The 25,717-nt window shown below is 37.7% G+C and overlaps 1 protein-coding gene across 14 annotated transcripts in view; it reads left to right on the top strand.

Moving 5' to 3' along the window:
* LOC124301738 (disintegrin and metalloproteinase domain-containing protein 10-like) overlaps window positions 1-25,717 on the top strand; it is a 359,750-nt gene that overhangs the window by 228,925 nt on the left and 105,108 nt on the right. For all 14 annotated transcript variants that reach the window (XM_046757113.1, XM_046757114.1, XM_046757104.1 and 11 more), the window contains 2 exons: window positions 1,268-1,436; window positions 8,221-8,342. In XM_046757113.1, coding sequence (XP_046613069.1) covers window positions 8,231-8,342 — 112 coding nt within the window. In that variant the 5' untranslated portion in view covers window positions 1,268-1,436; window positions 8,221-8,230. The remainder of the gene's footprint in view (window positions 1-1,267; window positions 1,437-8,220; window positions 8,343-25,717) is intronic.

Raw genomic sequence — 25,717 nt, 5'->3', positions numbered from 1 at the left:
ATGCGAGGTGAAAGGAACGTTAACTCTTTGTTGCACACGATTCTTTACATAACATGAGTATGTTAAGCGTTTTTTCGCGAAGCACGAAATTGAGGTTAGGGTCGCGTAATGTTAGATTTATTCGTGACAGCGCATGCGCGCAGTACGGAAAAGACCACTTTCAACTCCTAGGACTCAAAAGTGCCATTTTCCGTACTTCGCGGACGCGCATTCGCAGACTCACTCGACCGTCATAAAAACGGATACTTCGTGTATGAAAAACAGGCATAGAAAAACGCATAAAACATGCTCGCGTTGTATGAAAAAAAAACAAAATAAAAATAAAAAAGCACCTTTTCGCGTTGTTCTGACAGCCGAGGAGCAGCAGAGCATCATCAAGCGGACTCAGCAATCTGAAATCGATATTCTACCCAGCGGCCGTAAGCTAGTTATATATATATATATATATATATATATATATATATATCGATGGCCGAAGGCACTATCGTCCGATTGTTCATTTCACCCATTCATCACTGGACTCTCACAGTCCACTTGGATTGTTCGACGTTTGTCCACGTTTTGTTCCAATGCAGCGGCAGATAGAATAGTATAATAAACCTGGATTTTCATTTTTCTCTCCAAGCTTTTCCTCCTCCTCCTCTATTTTCCTCGTTCAGCACTCCAGCTGTGCGATACTTGCTGCAGTTGTCGGATCTGTTTGAATTCCAATTTTTTAACTTTACAGAAATTTCGGAACAAAATGAGATTCCAATGTGTCCATATGGTTGTTTTATGAAGTAGAAGATCGAGGAAATTTGATAATATCGTTGATATACTTAGAGAAAATTCATTTCATTAGAGTTATCTGGAAACGTTGTAGGAAATTCAGTATCATTACAGTAATTATCAAATATTGTTGCAGTGATAAGAAAATTTGACACTCATTACCAGTCAATATTAAATGTGATTATTGTTGTTAATATTAATTTTGAAAAACGAGTTTATAAATTGAGGACTGAAGGCCCAAAGACAAATTGATCGACGATCGACTTGTAAAAAAAGTGGCAAATTTTTCCCTAAAACCAAGTTTTCAAATAAATATCGCGGTCAGAGTTGAGTCGGAAATAAAGTCCTACATGTAAGACAGGAATAAAAGTCGACTTTATTCCCTTGTGACATAATGTATTATTTGTCTCCGATAAACCTGCCGTTTCTGATATATCTGTCATAATTACAAGCTAAAAAGCAACGATCTGATCCGTACCTTGGTGCTTGTCTGTTTCAGGAATAACCCAAGGGTCGTACATCAGGAGTTATGGACCAGCTTGGTACGACACGTCGTCGCTGCGGGAGCATCACGGAGGCAGATGGCGTCGAGACGCGGTGGATAAGGACTCGGAATCACCGGGAACACCGGAACGGCCGTTGGTATTGCGTCTTGAGGCCCTTGGCAGGTGGGTATCTCTTCGGAGCAGCAACGTCAAGAGCACGTATGCCTGCATCTATGCATGTTTGACAACCCGTCACGCCGGCAATCTCTTGCTCAATAAACAAGACTACGCAAAGACGACGCGCATATATATAATATGCGGCTTTCAAAGAGCCGGCTCACATGCTGCGCTTATAGAGACGCTTTATCGCTCGCCCTCGCTACCAGCATTATGCATTATACTCGGTACGACCACGGATTTTCAACATCACCGTACGAACCTCGTGATGCACTCCTTGAGATCCGTCTGTCATGTCACAATCACACCCAGACCGGCATAACCCTTCTGTGCGAAATACTAGAGAGAGGGAGGAGACGAGGGGTGTCCAGATTAAGCGTGGATCCAAAATGGTTTTCTAGAAGCAGAAAAGCTTTGGATCTCATCTTTTACAGGAAACATTCATTTAGGAATGAAATCGAGTACTTCGATTCATTAGGATTGATTTATAAGTACTTATAACTCGGCATGTGATCTTCCTTGACTCACAGTGTTATCCCTGATTTTCAATGATTTCCTAACGTTCTATGAAATTTTTTATGATTTTGGAATTTGACAGAATCGCAGGAGGTCACATATGATTAACTCTTTCAGTCACATTTTGCCACTCAATATTTTGGCCTCTATTTTATTACACGGGGTTTTTTGGGGTCACCGATCACGAATCTGAAGTCAGAATTGGATGATTTCTAAATCCAACCTGGCGGATCCGATATGGTGATATAGCCAAACTCCGACTTCAGATTCGTGATCATCGATCCCAAAAACCTCCGAGCAAGAAAATTCAGGTCAAAATATTCAGTTGAAAAATGTGTGACTGAAACGGGTAGTTAGTTTTGAAAATTTTTGAGGTGGTACGCTGAGCATTTCACTGTCACTAAAAGGGTTAATGGAAATGAAGTACGCAATAAAGCGGAAATCGATCGAATGTTAATGAATTGATACCATTTGGCATTCGCAACGATGTCCATTATTTTCACTATTTTGCCGCGGGCTTTATTCAGCGCTGTCATTTGATTACAAGTAATCCGTAATAATTTCAATAATTTCTGTGATTTCGATAGATTCTTCGTTGTTTCGAAAGATATTTCAGTCACTTAAATTCCTTGAATTTACAATTTGAGTTCCAACTGTTAAATTGTACATCACTTCCTTAAGCGAATGCATCATCGGAGGATCGTGCGTGCATCAGGATACGGATCACGCCTTTGTCATTTAGGACAAATTGATGCTCGCTCACTCGGTGCAGCTGAATGATTTATCACCATGTAACTGGAAGCTACTCTCTGCTGCAGCACGACGCAGTCGGACTATTTTATGACGTGGAATCATGATGAATTATGAATAAAGCTTCGCGGGCAGAATCTAGAGGAAGATCACGTGGGTCATGGATGGAGTTGGAGCGAGTGAAACCTGTCCTGTAGTGGAACCATGATACAAACGATGTCGTGGTCGGAAAAGGAGTTGTAATCTCGGGGGCTACATGAGCTGCATTTATGACACATGCGTCAAATAACCACAAAGCACAATCAATCGCGCTTCCATCGTTCGGTGACGTGTTGGATCGTAAATGTATAAAGAAGAAGAGAAAGGTACTCTTTCGTAGGCGATTTGCTGCCTGAAAGTAATCTTCAATACATCCAACCCCCAAATTGGTATAGGCCGTGACAAGGAATGAAGGTATCTTTCCAGAACCGTCCAATTTCTTCTAGAACGATTGTACGGAGAATGTTCTTTTCTGTTTCTTAAAAAAAGAAAAGAACAGAAAATGAAACTATTCTTCTTCTACTTTTTCTTCTTCTACTCTCCAAGTTTGATTAGAAACAATTCCATGGACAGAAGTTACCGCCCGAACTCACAAGTTTGAACGTTTTTTGCAAAGTGTCATTACGTGACGGAGAGGAAAATACTCACCTAAGTTGAAGATTCTTCTCGAAGTGGCTATCACACAGAAATTATTTGAACGCTCATTTGACGGTGCCAAGTCTTTTACTTTGAACAATCACTGCAGAACGGATGAAAAGGATCTTGCGTAATAAGATCCAGGCATGGATACAAGGACTGCTTTCACTTTGACTGGCTCTATAGATACCCAGAGTTCCTTTTCCGCTGGCGAGCAGCGCGCCTCGACAAAGCGAACAGTTCTCAGACTGATTGCCATCGAATAACTTGGGAAAAGGACTGGTTCTTTGACGCATTGGATTTCAGTACCAGGGTTCAATCCGTAAGATTAAAATCCATGCGATGTAATAAACCACTGAGTATATATCGACCTGGGAATATGCGCTGCACTGCATCGCAGATAAGGGACAGATATGGGATGCAGATTATCGACCATGAGGGCTGCAGACCTTGCCTTGGGTCGTTTAGCCTAGGCAAATGACCCATTTGATTGACCTCGTGTACGAGTTACGATGAAGGGATGAACCGGAGAGAAGGGCGATGACGAGGACGAGGATGTGGAACCGGAAGTGGATCGTATCTAGACCGCCGAGTGGTTGCAGCGTAGCTCTTGGTTTCGGAATATCCCCTGCAGAGACTGTCGAGTGCCTCTGCTTCTCGATACCTCAGGCCTAACCCATTAGCGATAACTAGGCGGCTATTATCTATGCACTGCTTCGGTTTCGCTGCATATGAATTTGGCACAGAGTGAATGTTCAGTCTCTGCATTGTTAAGGGGGGTAACCGCTCTTGTAGTCATGTGTAAACCATAGAAAAATCTTCTCAAATCGCTCGAGGTCACGTGAAGTCGTGCGAAGTCACGTGGTCAAGAAGTCATTTGAAGTCACGTGAAGTCTTTGAGACCTTACAGTCAAAAACTCAGTTGAATTACTTTGAATTACTTGAGGTCATAATGTCACTTGTAATCGTTTGAAGTCTTGCGGAGTCCTGAAGTCAGGTACACTTAACTTTAGCACTGGTCGTCATTGAAAACTCCTGTGAAGTTATGGTGTCACGAAGTCGAAAAGTCAGTTGAAGTGACATTGAGTCACTCAAAGTTACTTGAGGTCACGAAAACACTCGGAAGTCATTTGCAGTCTCGGTAAAGTCCTGAAGTCAGCTTTATCGAACCTCAGTAGTGGTCATCACTTCGATTTCTGTTCAATGTCTCTCGTTTTCTCTACATTTGTGATATAGCACTGTTTCTCAGTATAATACACATTACAGGTATACAGCGACATTGTCCTTTGTCTGCAAAATCAAACCCCCTATCGCGTTTCGCATTATTATATATTATACATCTGCCGTCGCAATGTTCAATTGACCCGAAACCTTGAGGGCTGATCGGCCAGGGTGAAAGTTGAATGAAAGAGGGAGAAAAAAAAAAAATTGCTACCGATAAGAGCTAGGACCGAGTCCATAACAAGGAAGCTTGGGATATCTCTGCTCCTCTCAATATCTGTAGAATCTGAACGCGTAGTGAGGTAATTTCGAGGAGCTCTTCTTCAGGGTATATCGACTTATCTAAACAAGGGCCATCCTGACCATGTGACACTCCGGCGATCTCACAGTTTCCTCTTATCTCTCATCGCGCTGACGTGCCAGTTGCAAACGGCCAGTCCCGATTATCAGCAATTTGCGTTTTGCCCTTCTGCACGGCGCTTACACACTCGACTACGGAGGTTTGAAGCGAGGTGTACTACATCCGTGTACAGAAGGTATCCGTAAAACAGATTACAGTTAAGATGGCGTTGCTGTAACATGACGTTCACGTTTAAAAAAAAGCGCGAATTGGATTGAATCCTGATCGCTTATTAACGCGATTCCGTTGACTTGTTGAACCACTATTTGTCGCTTTTTCGCCGACACTTTCGAAGTCAAAAACCCATAGGAGATACTTCTCCGTACACTCGACGATATTCCTGATCGATCCATAGGAGGAGCTGTAGTGCAGTCGCGGGTAAACATTTACCACCTGACGTCTCGACGCTGCCAGTCGAGTGCCGCATTACGGGAGCTTCCTTATGCTCCTAGCATGAGGGAATAATCCCGGTTTATCGTCCTTGCTTAGCCGCGTGCAGCCCGCCCCCGACATCCTGGCTTTCTTATCGTTCTCTCCTCCCATCTCCTCTCCTCGTCTCTACCCGGATCCACTTTCGCCATGGTCTTACCGATGTGAGACCAAAGCTTGGGCGCGCGCACCATTCCATTATGCGTGCAGTGTGTGCGGGTTTAGTCGCTGCGTTATACACACCGTGCAGTTTCTCAGAGAGGGAATTGCATCATTCACGATACGCCGACTGCCTCATAACGTGATTTCAAACAGCAAGTGTTCGTGCATGCAACCTTTGGGAACTCGGCTCTGATCTCTATGTGTTAGTCTGTGTATTGATCGGAGACCCTTGCACGCCGCTCAGACTAAGGATAAATCAATTAGTTACGTAGAAGGCTTAGCGGGTAAGATTAAGAGCTTGTTAACCCGTACGTATCTATATACGTAAATTATTCCAACCTGCATGCACGCTCCGTGAAGAGATTGCGGGGCTGCTGTCAAGAAATCCATACTTTTTTTTCTTCAATCATTCTATTGCCAAATATTATCGCATCAACTGTTCAGCATCACTTTATTCAGCATACTGTTTTCTGCAAAGTTAATGGAAATAATTTACTTTTTCTTCAATATTGTCAGTTCAACACCGCCATTCGTTGATCACTATCAGCATCGGTGCAATGTTGCGAAGTTAAATATTTAACTAAGGTTTCTATGACGATCTATAAACTGTACGTACCTACAACCTTTAACTGACAATATTTCAATTTGATTTAATGATTTCAATTCGTATTTTAGATTTTGTATCTTTGTATAAAAAATGCAGGCTATGTTAGTACCCGGTGTATCGGTTTGTCATTTAACAAGTATCGAACGGTGCATTTTTCAAATTCATTTCACGTCTTCTCGCGGCGAACGCAGGCGAGAAACTTTCTACCTTACACTTTATATATACCGTCAATTTCTATGGTAATTGAAAATTTCCACGACTTAGTACATGTAATAATATACATTTATATTATGTACATACCTCAAATACGTGAGTATGAATCGAGTAATAACCTGCAGGTGAAGGTATCCAGGGAAATATTATTACCGAAGAAACTCGTTACACTGCACAGGCGGATTTAATTAATTCAATCTATCGAGCAGGGGGAAGGAAAAACGGCAAAAATGTATCTGAAACAAGTTGGATTATTACAATCGGCTTCCGTATTAATTGGAGCTTACCGTTCAATATTATTGAACGTGAATAAAAACCTAAGCTCGAAGGTAGGAGAAACAGTTAGAGAAAGAGAGACAGCGGGGAAAGAGAAAAAGAGAGGAAAAGATTACGGTCGGGGCATCGAGACGAGTTTCCGATTTATTTTTCTTTCCAATTCCTTCTATTGTTTCTTTTCCTGGGTATACGATATACATATATATATATATATGCACATCTTATACGTGACTTAAATGTCTCCTGCAGAGAAGAAGAACCATAGCAAACACGTACAAATGGGTATATATATATATATATATATATATATATATATATATATATATATCTTACATAGAAATCGTCTTACCTGCACAATTAATTGTAACGAGGAAAGCTATTACGTATCAGATTACATCGTGGGAAGCAAGCAACGTCGAATCGATTACCGAGAAAATAAATTCCACGATTTTTCTCCAACCCGTCTCAACATCTTGCAAACCTCGGTATTCTCTCATCGTTTCAACAAGGTCACATTTTTTGTCTCATGTACTCACAAGATTGTGCATCTATTGTACAATATAAAAATCTTTCTAGTCCGAGGGAGAATGTTTTTTTTACCACGAAAACTAAGGCTTAGAACTTGTTCCAACTGAAATAATAAAAAAAAAAAAAAAGAATCAACCTTCGTGTAAATTGGTAGGTTTCAGAACATGTTTGTAGGAATTTCTGCGCAGAAAAAAAAATCACTGTCGGATTTACAATGTCTCTGGAAAAGTGAGAGATTGGTGGAGTTTTTTTTGTCGAAGTTATTGGAGAAATATTCTGAGTTACTAGACAGATAGTCTAATTAGCCAGAGAGAAAAATTTCCAGTAACAAAAATCGTACTAATCGTGAACGGCAAAAATGCGCCACTACCCAAAGTAGTAGAAATGTAAAAATAATTCTTTCCCCTTTTATGCAGGGTTTCAAACATTTTCACGTCTCTTTCAAAAACTTGGAAACACTTGTTTGTTTATAGTTTCAATAACATTTTAGAATTTTTTGCTTATAACTAATAACAAAACGGCATCATGACGCATATAAGTAGCGAGTGACCACGTTTTCAATCCATTGACGCAGATTCCTCGGTCTAGATTTTTATCCGATCGACTTGAAATTTTTGACACAATCGTTAAATCCTGCTTATACATTCGAGGTCGTGGCTAGATTGTTCAATAACAATTACACAGTTTTTTTTTTTTTTTTTTTTTTAATAAAATGTTTTTTTAACAATACGTTGGTCGAAAAATGAAATTTTTCGTTCGTAATCGTATAACTCGAAAAATTTATTCTTATCTTTTACAAGTTCAAATTCCTCCTCGAACTCAAATTTCTCCAAGTGTTTTCATTTTCTTTCATGTAAAACTCCAACAAATAGGTATGATTTTTGTTGATGTTGATGTCCAAGCTGTACCTCCCCCCCCCCCCCCCCCCCCCCCCCCACCTCATGATCGTAATGTAAAGCGTGATACGATGGGAACGAAGATTAAAGATATAAAATTTGCGTCGAATGTTGCAGAGTGTTCAAGATGAGGCTTGTAAGGGATGTTGGCCTGTTCGCGTCGGACGCCGAGTTCGAAGGTTCAAAAGGGCGGCTCATCGCCTACAACACTCAGCACGCCTACACAGGGACACTCGAAGGTGAGTAAACTTGCCAGTTTTGACCCTTGAACAGACCTTCGAATTTTGTCTATTTTGTCTCCTTCTAATTTTATCCGAATACAACATATATATATATATATATATGTTGTATATATATTTGTGTGTACATATAAATAAATATGTATGCGCCTGCGTATCGCTATGCGAATGTTCTTTGTAACTTTCCAATGCGACGGTTTACGTGCCTGCGTATCCAAGCTTTCTGGATAATTATTAATCCCGCAACGCGCTGGTCGCTTACTCATTATACCGTCAAAGAACCTGACCATCACGACTCCTGTGATGACGAGTCATACATTATTCATGGGCGCGCAGGTTTACACTCATTGATGGAAACTATTTGCAACGTTACACGGTTTTCATTCATTTGAGTTATACTATCGCATGCTTTGATTAAATATCTGCAATACACGTTATTCCACACTATGAGTGAAAACATTTCGGCGATGTGACAAACTGTTGCTGACTATATTTGGTGCCGGTTTGACATAATGTTACAAGGCGTGAAGTGAAATTTTTGAAGATTTTTCGAACCGTGATAAAAAAATTTGATAACAATTATCTTCGTTATCTTTTGGAATGTTTGTAAGTAGAAAAATTACAGCTAAAATAGAAAAAAAAAATTGCAAAAATTGCATTCCGTACCGAATAATATTCCCAAATAGTTTGCCAAGTTACATAAATTTTTTCATCGACATTACGTACATGCGTAAGAAATATTTACATGTATACGTAGCTATATACGTATAACAATTATCGTCACACCGTTTTCGTATTTTGGCGGACGTCGCGATCGCCTGACGTGTGATATAAAAAAATTATTTATAATAATTCGTAAAACTGGAGCCAAGTGTAATTTCAAAGAAAAGGGGGAAACGCTGGAGAGGTGGAAAAATTATTAATATGAAAATCTAAATAAAAATCATGGTTAAGATTAATGCTGGAGGATTGAGCCGGCGGCGAGGGAGGGGAGGAGGGAAGGGCAGTCGACTGTGTAAAAATTCATCTCGTATAAATTTCACACTCAGCGAACACTGCACTGCGCAACACGCGGCGATGAGTCTCAACGTGCCTTTTTCACTCGGTGGAGATGATCTCAATAAAAATAATAATCCAACAGAAGAAGAAGAGGAAAAAAAAAAAAAAGGGAATCGAGATGTGTGTAAAAAGTATTCGTCGTTGCGATTATTTAGTATAGATTGTTTCGGGAAAACAAGGAGTAAAAAACATTGCCCTAGTTTTAAAGAATTTAATATACTCGCAGAGCTTTCGCGCCAATTCGGCCAAACACGCTTGAGCCTCATCATGTTTGATTTTGTTCGAAAATTTTTACGGAATTGTCAGAATTTTAAAACAATAACCTGGATTTGTTCAAATTTTTTATTCAACCGGTCAATTATTTATATATATTTAGTTATGTTGAAAACGACCATTTTTCAAATTCATCAAAAATTGTATTTCTTATTTCAAACATTTGAAGATCGGTCGAATAAAGAAATTGTAAAAATTCAGCGTGCTGTTTTACAGTTGGGAGAAGTGTGTAGAAAAATTTGAACAAAATCAAAAATGGTGATCGTCGATTGAATGCCCCGTATAAAATTGCGACAGAAAAGAGGATACCTTGTAATTTTTAGGCTTTGTTGTTATACTCGAGAGTCTGCCGTTTTAAAATAGTACATTATGTACCAAGGGAATAAAGTCGAAGATTATTCCCGCGGGTGAATTTAGTGCCGGCGGTAAGCGAGGAAATGATCAACATTTATTCCCTGTTATAGGATTTAATTTCCGACTCAACTCTGGCCAAATTATTGACATGAAAGTATTTTTCTTTCACGCGTAAGTGTGATCTATCAGTCTGAAAACTAGAATATATTCGAAAGCTTATAACAATACGAAGAGATGTAGTTTAAAATGGAAAATAAAGAGAGAAAACCAGAGAAAAAGTGAAAAATTAATTTGCGGGAAATATAAGGTCATATTTCCCGCAAATGCGGAGGAAAACTGCTACTTTTTTCCCTCATTGGGGGAATAATTTGCCACTTACGTCCCGCTTTTCGGCCTACAAAAAAGTACACGTTATATGTAGTTGAGTCGGGATTGAATATAACAATACGAATTGAACGAGTGGTGGCTGCAGGATATACCGTAAATTTGCTACGTTGTTTTATCTTTGATTACTTTGTTGGATCGATCGATCACGGCATGCACCTACATCGACTAACACCAGCATATATCTCTGTGCGTCCGTCATCGATCATCCCGCGTGCCGGCAATAAGCTCAACACCCCTATTACTGCTTTTGACGTGCGCATCCAGGTGTGCATTATATCACATCGCATCGCGCGTTATATTCTCCCGGAGGTTGTTACATAAAGGTAGGACGATACGCGTCTGCGAAGGCAAGATGCCACGGCTAATTTTTAATTGGTTCAATTCCGGATGAAGTATTGATTTTACTACAGATAACGCGTCGTTGTGTTCGAGTTTTTTTTTTTTTCTTTTTGTTGTTTTTATTTTCTCGAAAAATTCAGTAAATTAACGAATCGATTTTTAAAAATGAAAGAAAACGAGGCACAAGAAGAAAGACGATAAACTTTTTTAATAATCTATAAATTAATATAATTCTTTGCCGAAGTGAAATTATTTTCAATATTTTCTTCCTCTTATACGTGACGCATGAAATTTGCGTAATGAATAATTAACACCTCGCGGTGTGGCGGGATTATTTGTTTTTTTAACATCTCACACCATCCCCGTCTGTCATCGCTCGATCCTGACCTTTTGCCTTCGCGTAATTAGCAAAGCTTATTTTTACACGGTTATGTGAACATCTGAACACACACACGCACGCACACACACGCACTGTCACGTTGAAACGCGATCGATGCACTCCCGTTTCGCTAACAATGCAAATTCGACGCACGCGTCACGCAGAGAGCAACCTAATTGATGGGCACTAATTACCCTCAACCCCCCCCCCCCCCCCGCCGATCTATAACGCGTAATCGTATTGAAATATGTTATATAGAACGTGTGCATGATTGGCTGATCCGTCGCGATTCAAACACGAGTCATCAACTGAACGACGCGATTCCAATCACGCGAAGAAAATTAATTTGTGCGGTTTGAGGAGGTTATAGTTGCTGCCTGAAAATAAATGCTTTTGCTTATAAATTTCGTTAGGAGATGGTCGTTTAGTTAATAAATTTTTGTAAACTTAAGCTACGGGAATATTCTTGAAAGCACAAGAATAGAAAATATTGGAAGTATTAACGAAAGGTTAGTCATCGATGTCGATTCGTTTCTGATCGCTTCTGAATCGATGAAAATATTGCATATTTGTTTCATTTTATTCTACGAAGGCTCGTTTTATTCGGAAGACTATATTTTCTGTAAAAACGCTGAAACAGATTTCCTTTTCTTTCAGTAGTCAGTTCGAAACTGTTATTTTTTTAAAATCGTAATCAACATCAATACAATGTTGTAAAATTAAATATAATTTACAATGCTGACGCAATGGACAAAAAGTATTTTAATTAATTCATGAAAGATAGTCTTGAAGGAAATAAGCCATCGTAGAGTTTAGTCGAATGATACTGCGGAATGTTTTACTATCTTAAAACGTTTTGAAATCAAGCATCAATATCTAAGCCTTCTTATAAATACTTCAAAATTTTTCGATTTGTTATTAACAATTGAATCTACGCTAAAGCTTACGGAAATAATAATTTGTGATCTTCCAATAGAATAAATAAAAAGTATTTATTTTTTACCAACGTGCAATATCTCAACAATTCAAGGAAAGGCTTTATGATCAGAATTAACGTACCATGTGATGAAATTCTGTTTTTCATTTGAATTCATTGATTTTGGGCTCATTTTTCTCGCGGAACAGATCATCATAAATTGTCAAATTTGCTGTATCGAACATACGGAAATCTATTTTCATTTATTTTCATGACATAACTGTTGAAAAAACGTCTTTTCAAACAATACCTGAAAATATCCATGCTAAAAAAAGAGTCCAAATACAACTTCATTGCATTAATTTCAAAATCATACAACAGACTTGTTCAATGGAAATATGTTGGGAGAAAATTTCGACTTACTCAATATATTTTTTACAGTTTTATCGATTTTACCTAACAATAAGACTTTTATGATAACTGCGTAGAAAAATTTTGAAAACCTAAAATCAATTGATTTCGTGAAGTTTGATTTTCCAAAATCATTGCATAACGTACCATAAGAACAAATTTTAGGTTTTGCTTTTTCGTTCATATCATTAAGCATTCGCACGTTTTAGAATATTCTGAGTCAAACGAGCAAAATCGCAGTTTTTCTCGTAACGTTTGTTTGTCAATTAGACATCAAGTTTATTACTAATAATTTATACCTGCGGTAGGTTGAGTTTTGATTAATCACGTCTGATTGTGAGATAGTCATTAGAAAAAAAAAAAAAACCAAAACAAAACGAAAAAATTGATACAATTAGTATCTTCGCTATCACCTGTTTATTTTTCTCCAGGTAAACTTTTACGCGTAGATTTCTAATTCAATTTTTTTTTCTATTCGTAGATTACCGACATAATCGTTGCTATTCGATATTAACTAAAACAAACATGCTATTCTAGTTCTTCACGAAATGAATTTACAATCGTCTGAGATGGATAAAATTAGCAGCAATTGGCGTACGTAAAATATTTTAGATTAACAAGAGTCAAATATTCTAAAATCGCGTTAATTTGAACCGCGAATTTCGACCTTCGGCCGGCAAGTTGGCAGAGTTCCAATCGTTAATCTTATGAGTTTGGTATTACTCTCGATATATAATGACGACGTCATCCTTTTTTCAACGAGAATATTCAGACACGTTTATAAAACCATATAAATATACGACATGCATGCACGTTTGTGAAAGTGTGCGATTCCAATGCCATCGCGAATTATGGTCTCCCCTGCTTTTATGGTTGAACTTTCAAATCCCGAATGTATATACCATATATATTTACTTATTTACGACCCCTTCTTCTTTTCCGTCTGCGACAGAAACTCGTATAATTTATGTTCTCCGTGTTCGGATTGAGGATTTTCCCCGTACGAATCGTTATTCTCGTAAGTACAAACACAAACACAAACTCACAGACTCACATGCAGCCTGTAAATAAACTTGGCATCATTTTATACTCGATTTTGTAATTAAACCGACTCTCGCAGCTTCGCCGGTTGTTAAACAGATCCTGCAGTGTCCTCCCATAAAAGAAGCGGACCCGTTTTTTTGTATTTATCTTGACTCCGGCCCGACCTTCTTTGTTTTCGACCAATTCCCGAGTGTGTTCCAAACTTTTCAACTCAACCACCAAAATGTGGAAATTGTGAACGGATTAAGGCTCATAATAATGAACAAGATTCACGATGGATATATAATAACAAAAATAATATAAAAAACAATGAAAAATAATGAAACTTGTTTCATGAAGTCTGAAGATACTCATCATTCTAAGAGTAAGGTTAAAAAGGGTTCGTGTCTCAGCTAATTGTCGGTAACTGTGTCGATGCAGGAATCTGTATAGAAAACTCTCCTTGCATACCTACTGATGGTTTTTAGTTATCGAATTGTAACTTTACTTTGTTGAGTATAATTCGTTTGATGTTTAAAAATATTCGAGTAAATAGTCGATCGGAAATCTGACCGCATAGAGCCGAATTTTTTATACAGAAACTCTTCATTGCAAACTATTCGCTGAGAGAACGGTTTGAAATTTTTCAACTGCGTCGGATGTACGTTTATTTCGCGTTGTGCGAGGCAGGGAAAACAATACGACGAGAAGGCGAGAAATTGAAGAAGAGATTGAAAATTTTTTGTTCCATTTCCTGTCATCATTTTTTTCCGCGTTCCTTCTTTGAGAAACATTTTTTTAATCTTCCTTCGCCTCCGAGTCGCACTCACTCTCTGCGGCTTTGTGCCTTAATATATATACCCCCCTGAGTCACCCAACGCTTTGTCCTCGACGAGACCTTACGACAAACCCCTTTCCTCGTGTCATCATCCACCTTTCTCCCATGCATGCATAAAATAGGCGCAGGAAGGTGGAGTAACAATGTGGAGGAAAGATCGGAACACTCAAAGGTTACAAATGCCGAATTTCTGCAAACGTGTAATGTATTTTATCGCAGGATCATTCAAAATGTTCAATCATAAAGTCAATGTATGAAATACAGAAATTGTGAAAGGGTATAAAAATTTTTGAAACAAGTACAGGAAAATCAAATTTCAATATTTCTTGCGTAAGTTGAAGAGATATACCTAAAAATCGCAGGTTATTGTTTGTAAATTGATATTCAGACAGTAAGATAATTACTAACTAATATCAAAGGCAGTAACATTAATGTATGAAGAAAAAAAATTTCACTAATCGACATCATATTTCTCGTAAGGTTGGTGAAAATTTTTTATATCCATGCTGAAATGCCTGGAAAATTCAGGGAATTTCAGATTGCAAAAAGCTTCCAAACCCTGAAAAACTGCACCCGATTAGCGCTCCGCTAATCGTATTACCGTTTCCTCTATACGGTTTTTTTTTTTTTTTCTTTTTTTTCCCCTCTCGCCTGGCACACGAGGCGCGTTTCACCGACTGATTCTCAGCTTGACGTGATAATTTTGGAGCAAAAAAAAAAAAGGACCAGGTCCTTTTATCTCAACGTACATGTACACCGCGGCGTGTTTACCGCCTTTTTCTCCCTTGCAACCCGGAAGTCCGGGGATTAGTCGGTGAAGCGAGGCGGTGCGATTGAATTGGCTCGGAAAACGGATTGCGAAAAGAGCCGGGGGTGAGTTCGGCGGTCCTCGTCGGGGATGGCGAGGAACACAGACTCGGCTACGTCCTGATGGGCCAGTAAAGCGTGTCTCGGTACACGGGAAGCACATTAACTCAATGAGTTAACCGAATGCCAAACTTTTCTACGATTGGCACCGACGGATGCTTCCATTGCTGGCGAACCGTTTTCCCTGTCCGATCCTCCATACCTCAACCCGTTTTCTGCCTTTTTTCACCACCTAATTCATCGTCAAACTTTTCGACTCGCGCTTTCTCTCGTGACTAATTTTCTGTAGAGTTGCGAAATATTTTACACAATTTTTGCACACAATGACTTGTCGGCGATCACTTGCCGTTTTCGAATGAAAATAGTCAGAGGATCTATAAACAGAAAAAAGGATCCAGCGGAAAAGCTTTTTGAATGTGTTTTTTTTTTTTTTTGAAAACGATGGAATCAGAAATATTCATTTCATTCATCTGCGATGCGTTTGTCATTCGATATCTGACAGTTTTCATATCTTACAAATCGAATTATCCTAACGCGTCATTAGAAAAAAAAAATAACGGATTCATTCATTTATTTACGTCTGCGACTGAGGAGTAATTCATAGGTTGCAGTTTTTGATTATTACACAAAAAATAATTCATCGAATTCTATGATTCAATGGATTTAATATTCGGATTGTGAAATTTATCCCTGTACTATTGTGACGCGAGAAAGAGAGCGAAAAAGAGAGAGAGAGAGAGAGAGAGAGAGAGAGAGAGAGAGAAGGAAGTTTGAAAGAGAAGCGAGAAAGTTGCTTTTACTCGGTATATTTCTTCGTTCTGAATATAGTAGACATATACATTCTATTCTATATTACAAGGACGGAAAGCCGGTAGGTGGAAAGCAATATTTCACAATATTTGACATGCATACGCATGCGAGCGTATTATGTATACCTATATATATATATATATAGGTATACATATATATATATACACTAGGTATAGGTATATATATATATATATATATACACTATGTACTGCACAATATACCTCAGTATATATGAAAAGCAGAAAAAGTTTATTCAACAATAGATCTGCTGTGGTTTCTGTAAAGCGAGTACGTCGAATAATACAAAACAGTTCAATTTAACGGTGCAAAACTAATTCTACCCAGACACCATCGCGATTTTTGATTTTGTATGGCACATTCTATGCCCGCTTGACCGGATTCTGACTGCCATATTCAATTTGCTCGAAAATTTTTCATAGCCGAACATGATAGTTGAAAATTGTCGAAGAATTTAAAAGTTGCGAAAATTTTTTCAATTTCGTTTACACGATGAAATAATATTTTTCCTACATTTTTCTTAGCAGTCCGAAACTTTCCAATATTTTATAGAATTACAGAAGAAATTTTCATTCTCATTCCAGGATTAGTATTAATTGATTTAGTATGTCACCAGTTTATTTTTGGAAAACTTGAAGTAAAATCGTGTTTCTTATGCAACCTAGAATGTTTGAGAATTTTTTTTACACCGCTGAAACATTCGAACATTGTGTTTTTTGTGCGTTGAAAATTTTCGAGTACTCTAAAACAAAAGATAAGTAAAAAAAAAAAAAAAAACAATTTCGATCACAGCGCCGATTTTAAAATTATCTGAACAAGTAACGGAATTTTCGTGAATTTTTCAGGAATATTAAAAACGGTGAAACTGTAACAATGTTTAAATATTCATAAGTCGAAAATCGTTATGTGAAAATTAATGAAAAAAAAATATTGGATTTAGAGTCGTCGTACGATTACCTAAAAAAGTTTCAACAAAATTAAAAATAGTCGGGGTTCAAACCTCGTTGAGTTGGCATGGAACGACCCTGTGTACACAACCCTACGGAATATTTATCAATTAACGAAGAGAGGTGAAAATCACTTCCAAAGATATTTTTCGAATTAAAATCTCACCCGTAAGTTTTTAAACTCGTAGCATGTACTGTAATATACCTATAATATAAACGCTACGGCAGGATGGATTAGAGAAAGAAGAGAGAAAATCAGTCGAGAAAAGTAATATAATAATGATAACACAAGGGCGAATCTTTTTCGTTGGAAAATTGATTTTTCTAATACGCGACGACAGGCTCAAGCGGAGGGGAGATGACGAGGAATAAGTGCTCAAAGTCCCGTCCTCTGTTTGGTCTGGAATTTGATACTCGGTGTGGGTACGTCAAATTCTCAGCTTACCAAATCGCGTCTGAAACTATGACTACGTACACATGTACAAAGATATGCACGAAGACCTTCGTCACTGTCGTCGAACGTCCCCTTCGTACCGACTTTCATTCGCGGCACGCGTACGTATGGGACCCCAATTACTTCTGTCTCGATGATATCATTCAAGGTCACCTTCGGAGCCGCAATTTAGACACAATACCCATTCGCTCGGAGGTATGCGAAACCCTTCGCAGCAGCAGCCCTTGTTACTATTTACCCCCGTCATACCTGCGTAGGGTGAAGAGGCATGCTTCAGACTTCCGCGAGACAAACAGAAACTCGGAGATCGGGATGGTGATACGGAGCGATGCCATACTTGTTTTACCTTCTTCTCAAACTCTGACAGCTCCTAATTACCATCGTCAAAGGGCCACCGCTTCCTCCGCTCTGACTATGCGTAGTTGCCGAACGTTGGCGAACAATCGTGAGGCTAAATTGCGCACCGAAATCGTTTTCAGAGTTCAGAATGTAACGGTTTGGGATGCTGACACGTCGTCTGATACGGGATATTCCCCTGAGGCTTGTTTATCGAGGAAAGAATTCTATTTTATCGGGAGGACACGGCGAAAATCAACAGATTCAGCTTCAGAGTGCGCATGCGCAAGCTTTGGGGAATTTTCATACAGGCTGGCCACCTAGTCGAGCTTCAACTGCCAAACGTGACTAACGGAGGTTACGTGCGTGATGGGATTGTTTGTGAGGTTAGACAGATCTGAAATAGTCGGAAGGCATGGAAACCTTTTATCGTTAATTGATTGATGACCAATGACAGCTTACATGATTTCAAATCGCCGCTTGATACAGGAAAGCTTAACATTTCATGCCTCGTTTCGGGTGAGTTGGCTGCCCTGCCGTGTTGTGAAAATCAACAGACTCAGCTTTCGAGTGCGCATGCGCAAGCCTTGGGGGATTTGCATGCAGGCTCGTTTTAGGTGAGTTGGCTACCCTGCCTTGCAGACGAAAATATACTACGTGGTTCGATATTTCAAACCAATAAACTTCGATTATATTGCGTAAGCGCAGTCACTCTGCCAGTCAAGTTGCACCGTTTTCGATCCTTTTCGAACAAGTCGAAAACAGTGTTCGAGTAATTTTAAAAGTGTCGGAATAAATTTCTTTCGCTAAATCGAAGCACAGTTTTTTGTTTCATAGATACCTGTAAATTGCCGATAAGTTTTTCCTTCATCAATGTGGAACATAGTCCGGTCAAAATAGGTCGGAATTAAAAATATTCCGAACTCACATCTGAAGTCATTTTTGTGCTGCCAAGAAATTCTACTTACCGACGGAATCTGGGGAATTTTGGTGAATTAATTTCTTTTTTTTTATTAATTTTTGAATCTGATTCCGTTTCTAACACACGAGGACACAATTCGATGTAGAATTTTCCTCCCTACACGATGGTCGAGTTATTTTTCATCTATCGATAGCAGTTTTTGAGGAAAACGCTAAAAAACGTCAAGTTTTTCTGTTTTCTCGAAACTACGGCTATGCAGCTCAAACACGACTTCTGATTTGCGTTCCTAAGGGTAGAAAATTCCTCTTCACAAAAATTCAGCGATATCCAGAATATTTTTAACTCGGATCTGTTTTGACCGGACTAACCGTGCGAAAAACAGTAACTATTGCGTCGCTTCACTCTTCTACTAAATTTCGAATTTCAAGCCGAATGACTCGGAGGGGCAGTTTTCTTTCGACTATAAGAAATGTTCCCTTGAATGGCAACCCTGCCGGCTTCTTCGACAGCGAACGTCCACGTTGCCTATTGTCACTGAGTTTTACACCCCCCGGTATATAGCTATAGGCCCTCCCTCGATCTTTATTGGCTGTTTGTCGAAACCAATTTCCATCCGCTGCCCCGGTTCTATTCGCGAATTGGCAACTCGGCTCGGAGAAGGAAACCGAGTTCTCCACTTTCATCTTCCCCCCCCCTTCCGCTCATCCTGTCGACTTCGCTTTGCCTCCATCCACTTTCAGATATCCCAATTCTGCCAGCTACTCTGCACGTTTAACCAAAAACGGAAGAGTTTCACTCCGATTGACAGTCGATACTTGGAGTGAATTCAAGCGGATTCACCTAATTTCAAGTCAGCTGACGTCACGTCGACCGGCTTTGACGGAATCCAAGCTAAGGGTCTATGGACAGTACCGTCTGAATCGAAATGTCAGGAGAAGGGAAAAATCTTTTGAAAGATTTACTTTCATCGTATATTTTTCACATTTATAACGAACACGAATGAAACAACATTCCAATAAATTCGATAAAATTCAAATGATACCAAAAAGAATTAATTCTGGTGTCTTTTCTTCTTCTGTATCTGAATCTGATGTTTATCAAATCATTTTTCTCAGATCACCAAAAAATTATTCCAAAATCATTCAAGAAACCTTACCTCGTACAAGCCTGGTTTTACAAAGCTAATGTAATTTTCTTATCAATATTTGTTACAACGTTAGTTAACAATAAGGATTTCTAAAACGATTTCCAAGCGATCCTTGAAAATTTCTGTGACAAAGAAAATAAACCCAAAAACGTAAGAATCTCAAATCAAAAACACTAATTTTATCGTATCACAAGTTCAAATTGTGAAAACTTTTCTTAAATTGTCGATGTCTCAACTTTCGTCGTTCTTAATTGCTCAGAACCATTTCTATTACATTCATACATAGGTATGGATGTTGTTATTTTCACGTTCACCATTATTATTGCCGCAATAAATATTGCTGGAAATTTTTTTCAACTGTTTATCCTCCTTACCTAATTTTTTATTCAGACGGTACGGCTTACAAGTGTTCTCAAGTCGAGTTTATTTCTTCTTTGTTTATACCGTGGACCGATGATTTAATTTAATTTGAAAACGAACCTGCCACTCGAGCTCTTGCTATTAGTAAGACCACCACCGACTGTTTGATTGTTGTTATCTTTAATTAATATTGAAAATTGAGGTGCCCATCAAAGAACCACTTGAAAAAAGATTTTCCGAAACAATCTTATGTATATACAACATAAGTATACGGTAATGGATATTGAATATACATACAGCCAATTATATTACAGCCACTTCAGTTCCTCCGCATCCTGCATATATACATATATATATATATATATATATATATATGTATATTTGTAAGGATGAATTTTTCTCAACGTGCGTGTATCGCGCTGCGTCCCCCAGCTTTGGAAAAAGGAACGGAAAGAATAACAAACACGGGGAGAGAAAAAAAAAAGAAACGAACAAATAAAACGATAAAAAGATAAGAAAAAAAAAGAATCGACCCCTCTCCAATTGTACGTGAAAAATACGTAAGAGGTTTCCTCGTCAAAAGGTGAGGTTATATCGCTGTTCCTCTCGTAAGAATCGCTGAAAAAAATATACTATGCTCTGTGATAAAAGTGACGTCAATCGGACTGGCAAGAAAAAGAAATAAGAGGTAAAAATGTGAGAAATAAAATTATAAATAATTGAAAAAAAGAAAACTTTAACGTTCACCCTCCAAACTTTCGAACGACACATACCTATAGATATATAACAAAAAGTCGTTACCGTCGCACCGCTTTTGTGTATGTATATGGGACATTCCACGTCAAATTAACAGCTCATGTACTACACCTTCTTAGATTCTGATCATTTTTCAGCATGATATTCTTACAAGCTCAAAACGATATCGAGAATTTTTTCAGAATTTTTTCAGCCACCGGTGAAATTTATACATAATCGCGTAACCAATTGAAAAAACGCCAATGTTTTTTAATTTTTAGAAGTTGACACTGATTATATGATTCAAAACGTGATTTTTGAACAATACACGATCATGGGATGTCAATATATACTATTATTTTCGTAAGTTTTTAGTTTTGCTACGTCGGAATTGTTTTTGCTTTTTTTATTTTTTACGTGCCTATATCTAAATAGATTGCAGAATCACGTTATTTTCATGAATCCGTGATCTATTTAGATCGGTGAATAAAGAAATTAAAAAAAAAAAAAAAATCCAATTCCGACATGGAAAGACTAAAAGTTGCTAAAAAAATTGCAAACACTGAGATCCCATTGTCGTGTGGTTCTTAAAAATCACATTTTAAACCATAGAATCGGTCTGTGAATTTTTTCAGATTTAAAAAAGATCGTTTTCGGAATTGGTTTTTAATATTTTTTTCAAATTTCACCGGTGGCTAAAAAAATCTGAAACGAATCCCGAGACCCTTTTGGATCGGTACGAACATCGTACTAAAAAATGATTAAAATCGAAAAGGTACATGGGCTGCTAATTTGACGCGGAACGCCCCATATACATTGTATACCCATTACCCCATTACCCATATAGATAGATATATATCTATGTACACAAAGTACTATGGAATTTAACAAAATTCGAATTACAAACGGCTGTTGATAGTAGATACGGAGCGTCGCTTTGATTAATAGAGTTATTTCTCTTCACATTTTTCATCACACCCTTCATTCCACGGGTTCTAATGCTGCCAAACAAACAACTATGATACGTACGTAGATTCTCGAATGGTGGGGAAATTTTTTAATTTCCTGCACATCAACTGATGTATGTTTGCGGCAATGGAATGCGGTTTTTTCTAGGCATCCAACTGAATATTTATCTTTGGAGGAATGAGAATAACTGGATTGAAAATATCTCTTCAGTGGTCGTTTCGAATTTTCGACGTCTTTTTGATGCGGACTTAAATTTTAAGTTGATTTTATTAAGTTGTAATAAAGATTTGGATCTAGTCGAGTGGAACTGGTGGAAAAAAAATATACAGACAGTTTGCGATTAACGTTGTATAACATAATTATTAAGATTATGCAATTATGTGCTTGTACACGAGTTGAAGTGTTTTTAAAAAATTTCAAATTCAGGCAATCCCTGAGGATTAATCTTCAAATAAATTTTATATCGAGCATGATCAAATTTTTTTCACACGAAAAACCCCATCGATTCAAAATTGTTTCTCCGACGACACGACGTCCAAAAATTCCAAGACTCAAGGTTCGATTCTTAAACGAAATAGAATTGATTAACGCGTTTCGCATAAGCATCAAGGCCCTAAAGATCTGAGAACTGAAAAATTTTTCTATTCCAACGTAGACTTATACAGTTGGACCGTAATTTTCACCCCGAATATCAGGTCAAAAGTTAATAGTTGAGACCGTATATTCAAGTCGATGTATATACATATAATATTCTGCTTGTAATATATCACATGCATTTGTTACACACATTTTTCTCCACGTAATATCTGACCTACGATTAAGGTATCCAATATTTTTTCTAACCAAACTGTTTTTATACGTGTATTAAAACATGGGGAAAAAAAGAACGAAGAGAGAGAGAGAGAGAAGGGGGGGGGGGGGATAGAAAAAGGAAAAAGAGAAAAGAAAAAAAAAATGCGAAAAAATGAAGCCTGGATGAAATTGGGTATTAAGCCAGCGCGGCGTGAAACTGCGAGATAAGGTATCTCTTGCCCAGAACCGAGTCAAGTGTAGAAATGTATGTTCGTGTGCCTATATATACGTATGTATATATATATGTGTGTGTGTGTGTATTTTTATATACGAGCTTTATACACGCGTGCGATTTCGTCTCTCGTGTCGTGCCGTGCGGCTCTGTGCACCAATGGCGAATCGCCTTTGGCTCGCGATTGGTCCTGACAAAAAGATAGAGAGAGAGAGAGAGAGAGAGAGAGAGAGAGAGAGATTCGCTGGTATTAAAAATAATCGGTATTTATTACAAGTGTTGCAAGCGTATTTTTCCGCACGGTGTGCAAAACAGAGAGTTGAACGTAGTTTGTATAATAATTGATAACAATATAAAGGCAGAATAATATTAAACGATAAAATTGAAAAAGTATAATGAACGACTTTTCTATTTCTTAGAAGAAACAATGCGGAATGTGGATGTACAATAATGAAGTTTTGATCTAATTCTATTTCTGGGTATTTGTCATTAAATTAATAAATTTCAGGGTTTGGGGTTTTATGAACATTTTTTGCACTGATTAATATATTTCTTATCACCGTTATCTAAAGTTTTACTAAATAAGGTGTACTTAAAATTAACGTTAGTACATATTTTTGTTTATAACGTGTTGAAAATGAGTTTGAAGTAATTGTAAAATGAGGGAAAACTGCTTGTGTCTTGCCGTTTTTTTTCCACTGTGTAGGTAGCTGTTGAAAATTAGAAAACATGCCGTATAAGCTGAAGAAAAACAATAAAGAAGTCCGAACGATAATTTTGTATAAAGTTGTTAAGATGTATAATATTGCATAGATCATTATTGCCTCAAATTGCTTTAGCATTTTGTGTATGCATTTTTCTACTTACTATGACAAATGAAATTTCTCCCATTGTAGTATCAGTAACTTTAATGTAAATGGTCGTTTGTCAAATTTATATGGTATACGGAAGTAGATTCGAAAATTTGCCGATTACTTTACAGTTTTCGTGAATAATTTCAAATTATTTTACGACCCCTTAGCGCAGGTCGAAATCTTGCAGAGGAGGATGCTTCGCTGCTGTAGTTATGTGCGAACGGAACTATGAGAACAAGTTGGCGTCAGACCAAGCGGTGAGAAGGAGGGAAAACTTTGTGCAGATGGCCGGGAAATTAAGCTTCTGCACATTTAGAAATTGGTTCTGGTATAGTTGTACAAATGGCGCGAGCAATCCGTTACACGCTTTCCGCGAATTTACCTGCAGAATTCTCTTTTCGTGCCTCGTTATACTACTCATCTATATACACACACAAATGTATCGGGCATTCCATGCCAATTCAATCTGAGTCTGACCGTTAACATCTCTGATTCGGTTGACGAATTTTTACGTCACTGTTTTGACTCTCAAAGACTTTTTTTTTTATAATTATGTTTTTTGTTTCAAATTCTTCGAATCGACTTGAATTATAAACAATTCTTAAAAGCCAATATATTGATTGACACAATTTATAAAACTGAAAACATTCTGAAAAACCCGATATTACGTATAAAAATGTTTGACCGATTGCGTGTAGAAAACTGACTCTGCCTTCTAATTCTTCTTTCTTTTTAACAATTGTTTTTTAAGTTTCTTTGAAAAAGAGCTCGAAAGAAACAAACAGAGAAAACTAGCCTGCCCTAAATCAAAGCTCAACAATTTTGATACCGGACACACGATTTTTCAGTATTATTTCAGATTTTCAAATCGTCTCGATCAATATATTCGTTTTTTTGTTTAAATTTCAGATATTTCCAATCGATTCGAAAAATTTTGAATAAAACAAAAGAAAAGAAAAAAAATTGAACGCCTCCGAGATTGAAAACAATCGTATAAAAATCGCGAACCAAATCAGAGAGGTTGAGGGTCAGATCCAGGTCGAGTTGACACGGAATGTCCCGTATATTCGTATTAATTTGTCGTAACTACATATAAATTATTCAAGCGTAGATCGCGCATATTAGTCAGGATTCCTATAATATACCCTTCATTTCCTTCTGCCGCCAAGGATATAACTTGCGGCTAATTACGTTTTGATATTTCAATCCACCATTTTCAAATCTCAAGTTTTATTTTTCTACAACGTCCCTTTTTTTTACAGGATAGGAAACGCTACGGACATATTAATTAATTTTTTATTTAATTGACAAATCCGGACGTTTTTACAAAGATTGTATCCTTCGATCTTGTGTCTTATTACTGATATTCGATAATTATTCGCATGGTTACTGATTGTGGATAGCTGCAAGTTTACGACGAAAATGATCGTTTCTCCCACAAACATGCAAGACCATTTATTCGTTGGGTGAATTTTGATAAGTCGCGGGAGAGTTTTGCGATTCGTTAAAGAAGTTCCAAGTTTTAGAATTCATCGGTGTCAAAACATCGGTCGTATCAAGTTTCTTTCTCCCACTGTGAAATTATCCATCCACCGAACTTTGAATAAAATGAGAATCGCCGCGGGGAGATATTTTTACTTGGATTTTTTTTTTTTTTTTTATTTTACATTTCAGCATCAAAATTTATTTTCACTGAAAATTCGTCGAAAGTTTTCCAACGATCACCGCCAGCCTGATTTTCTCTTCATATTTATATTAAGAAATTGATCAGTTAACCATTATACTATACAATTAATTATTCCCATTAGAGAATTCGATGAAAAAAATGAAAACTGTTCGATCAGCATTATCGACTAGATACGTACGTACAGATATAAAATTATCCGTTACCGTAGAAGGCGATATTGAACAAATTCGACGTTAAATTAATTGGCAGTTTGCTAAATGAGGAAG

Source organism: Neodiprion virginianus, chromosome 4 (genome assembly GCF_021901495.1).
Source record: "Neodiprion virginianus isolate iyNeoVirg1 chromosome 4, iyNeoVirg1.1, whole genome shotgun sequence".
NCBI lineage: Eukaryota > Metazoa > Arthropoda > Insecta > Hymenoptera > Diprionidae > Neodiprion > Neodiprion virginianus.
Note: the sequence above shows the minus strand (reverse complement) of the source record. Positions and strands in the feature narration are given on the sequence as shown.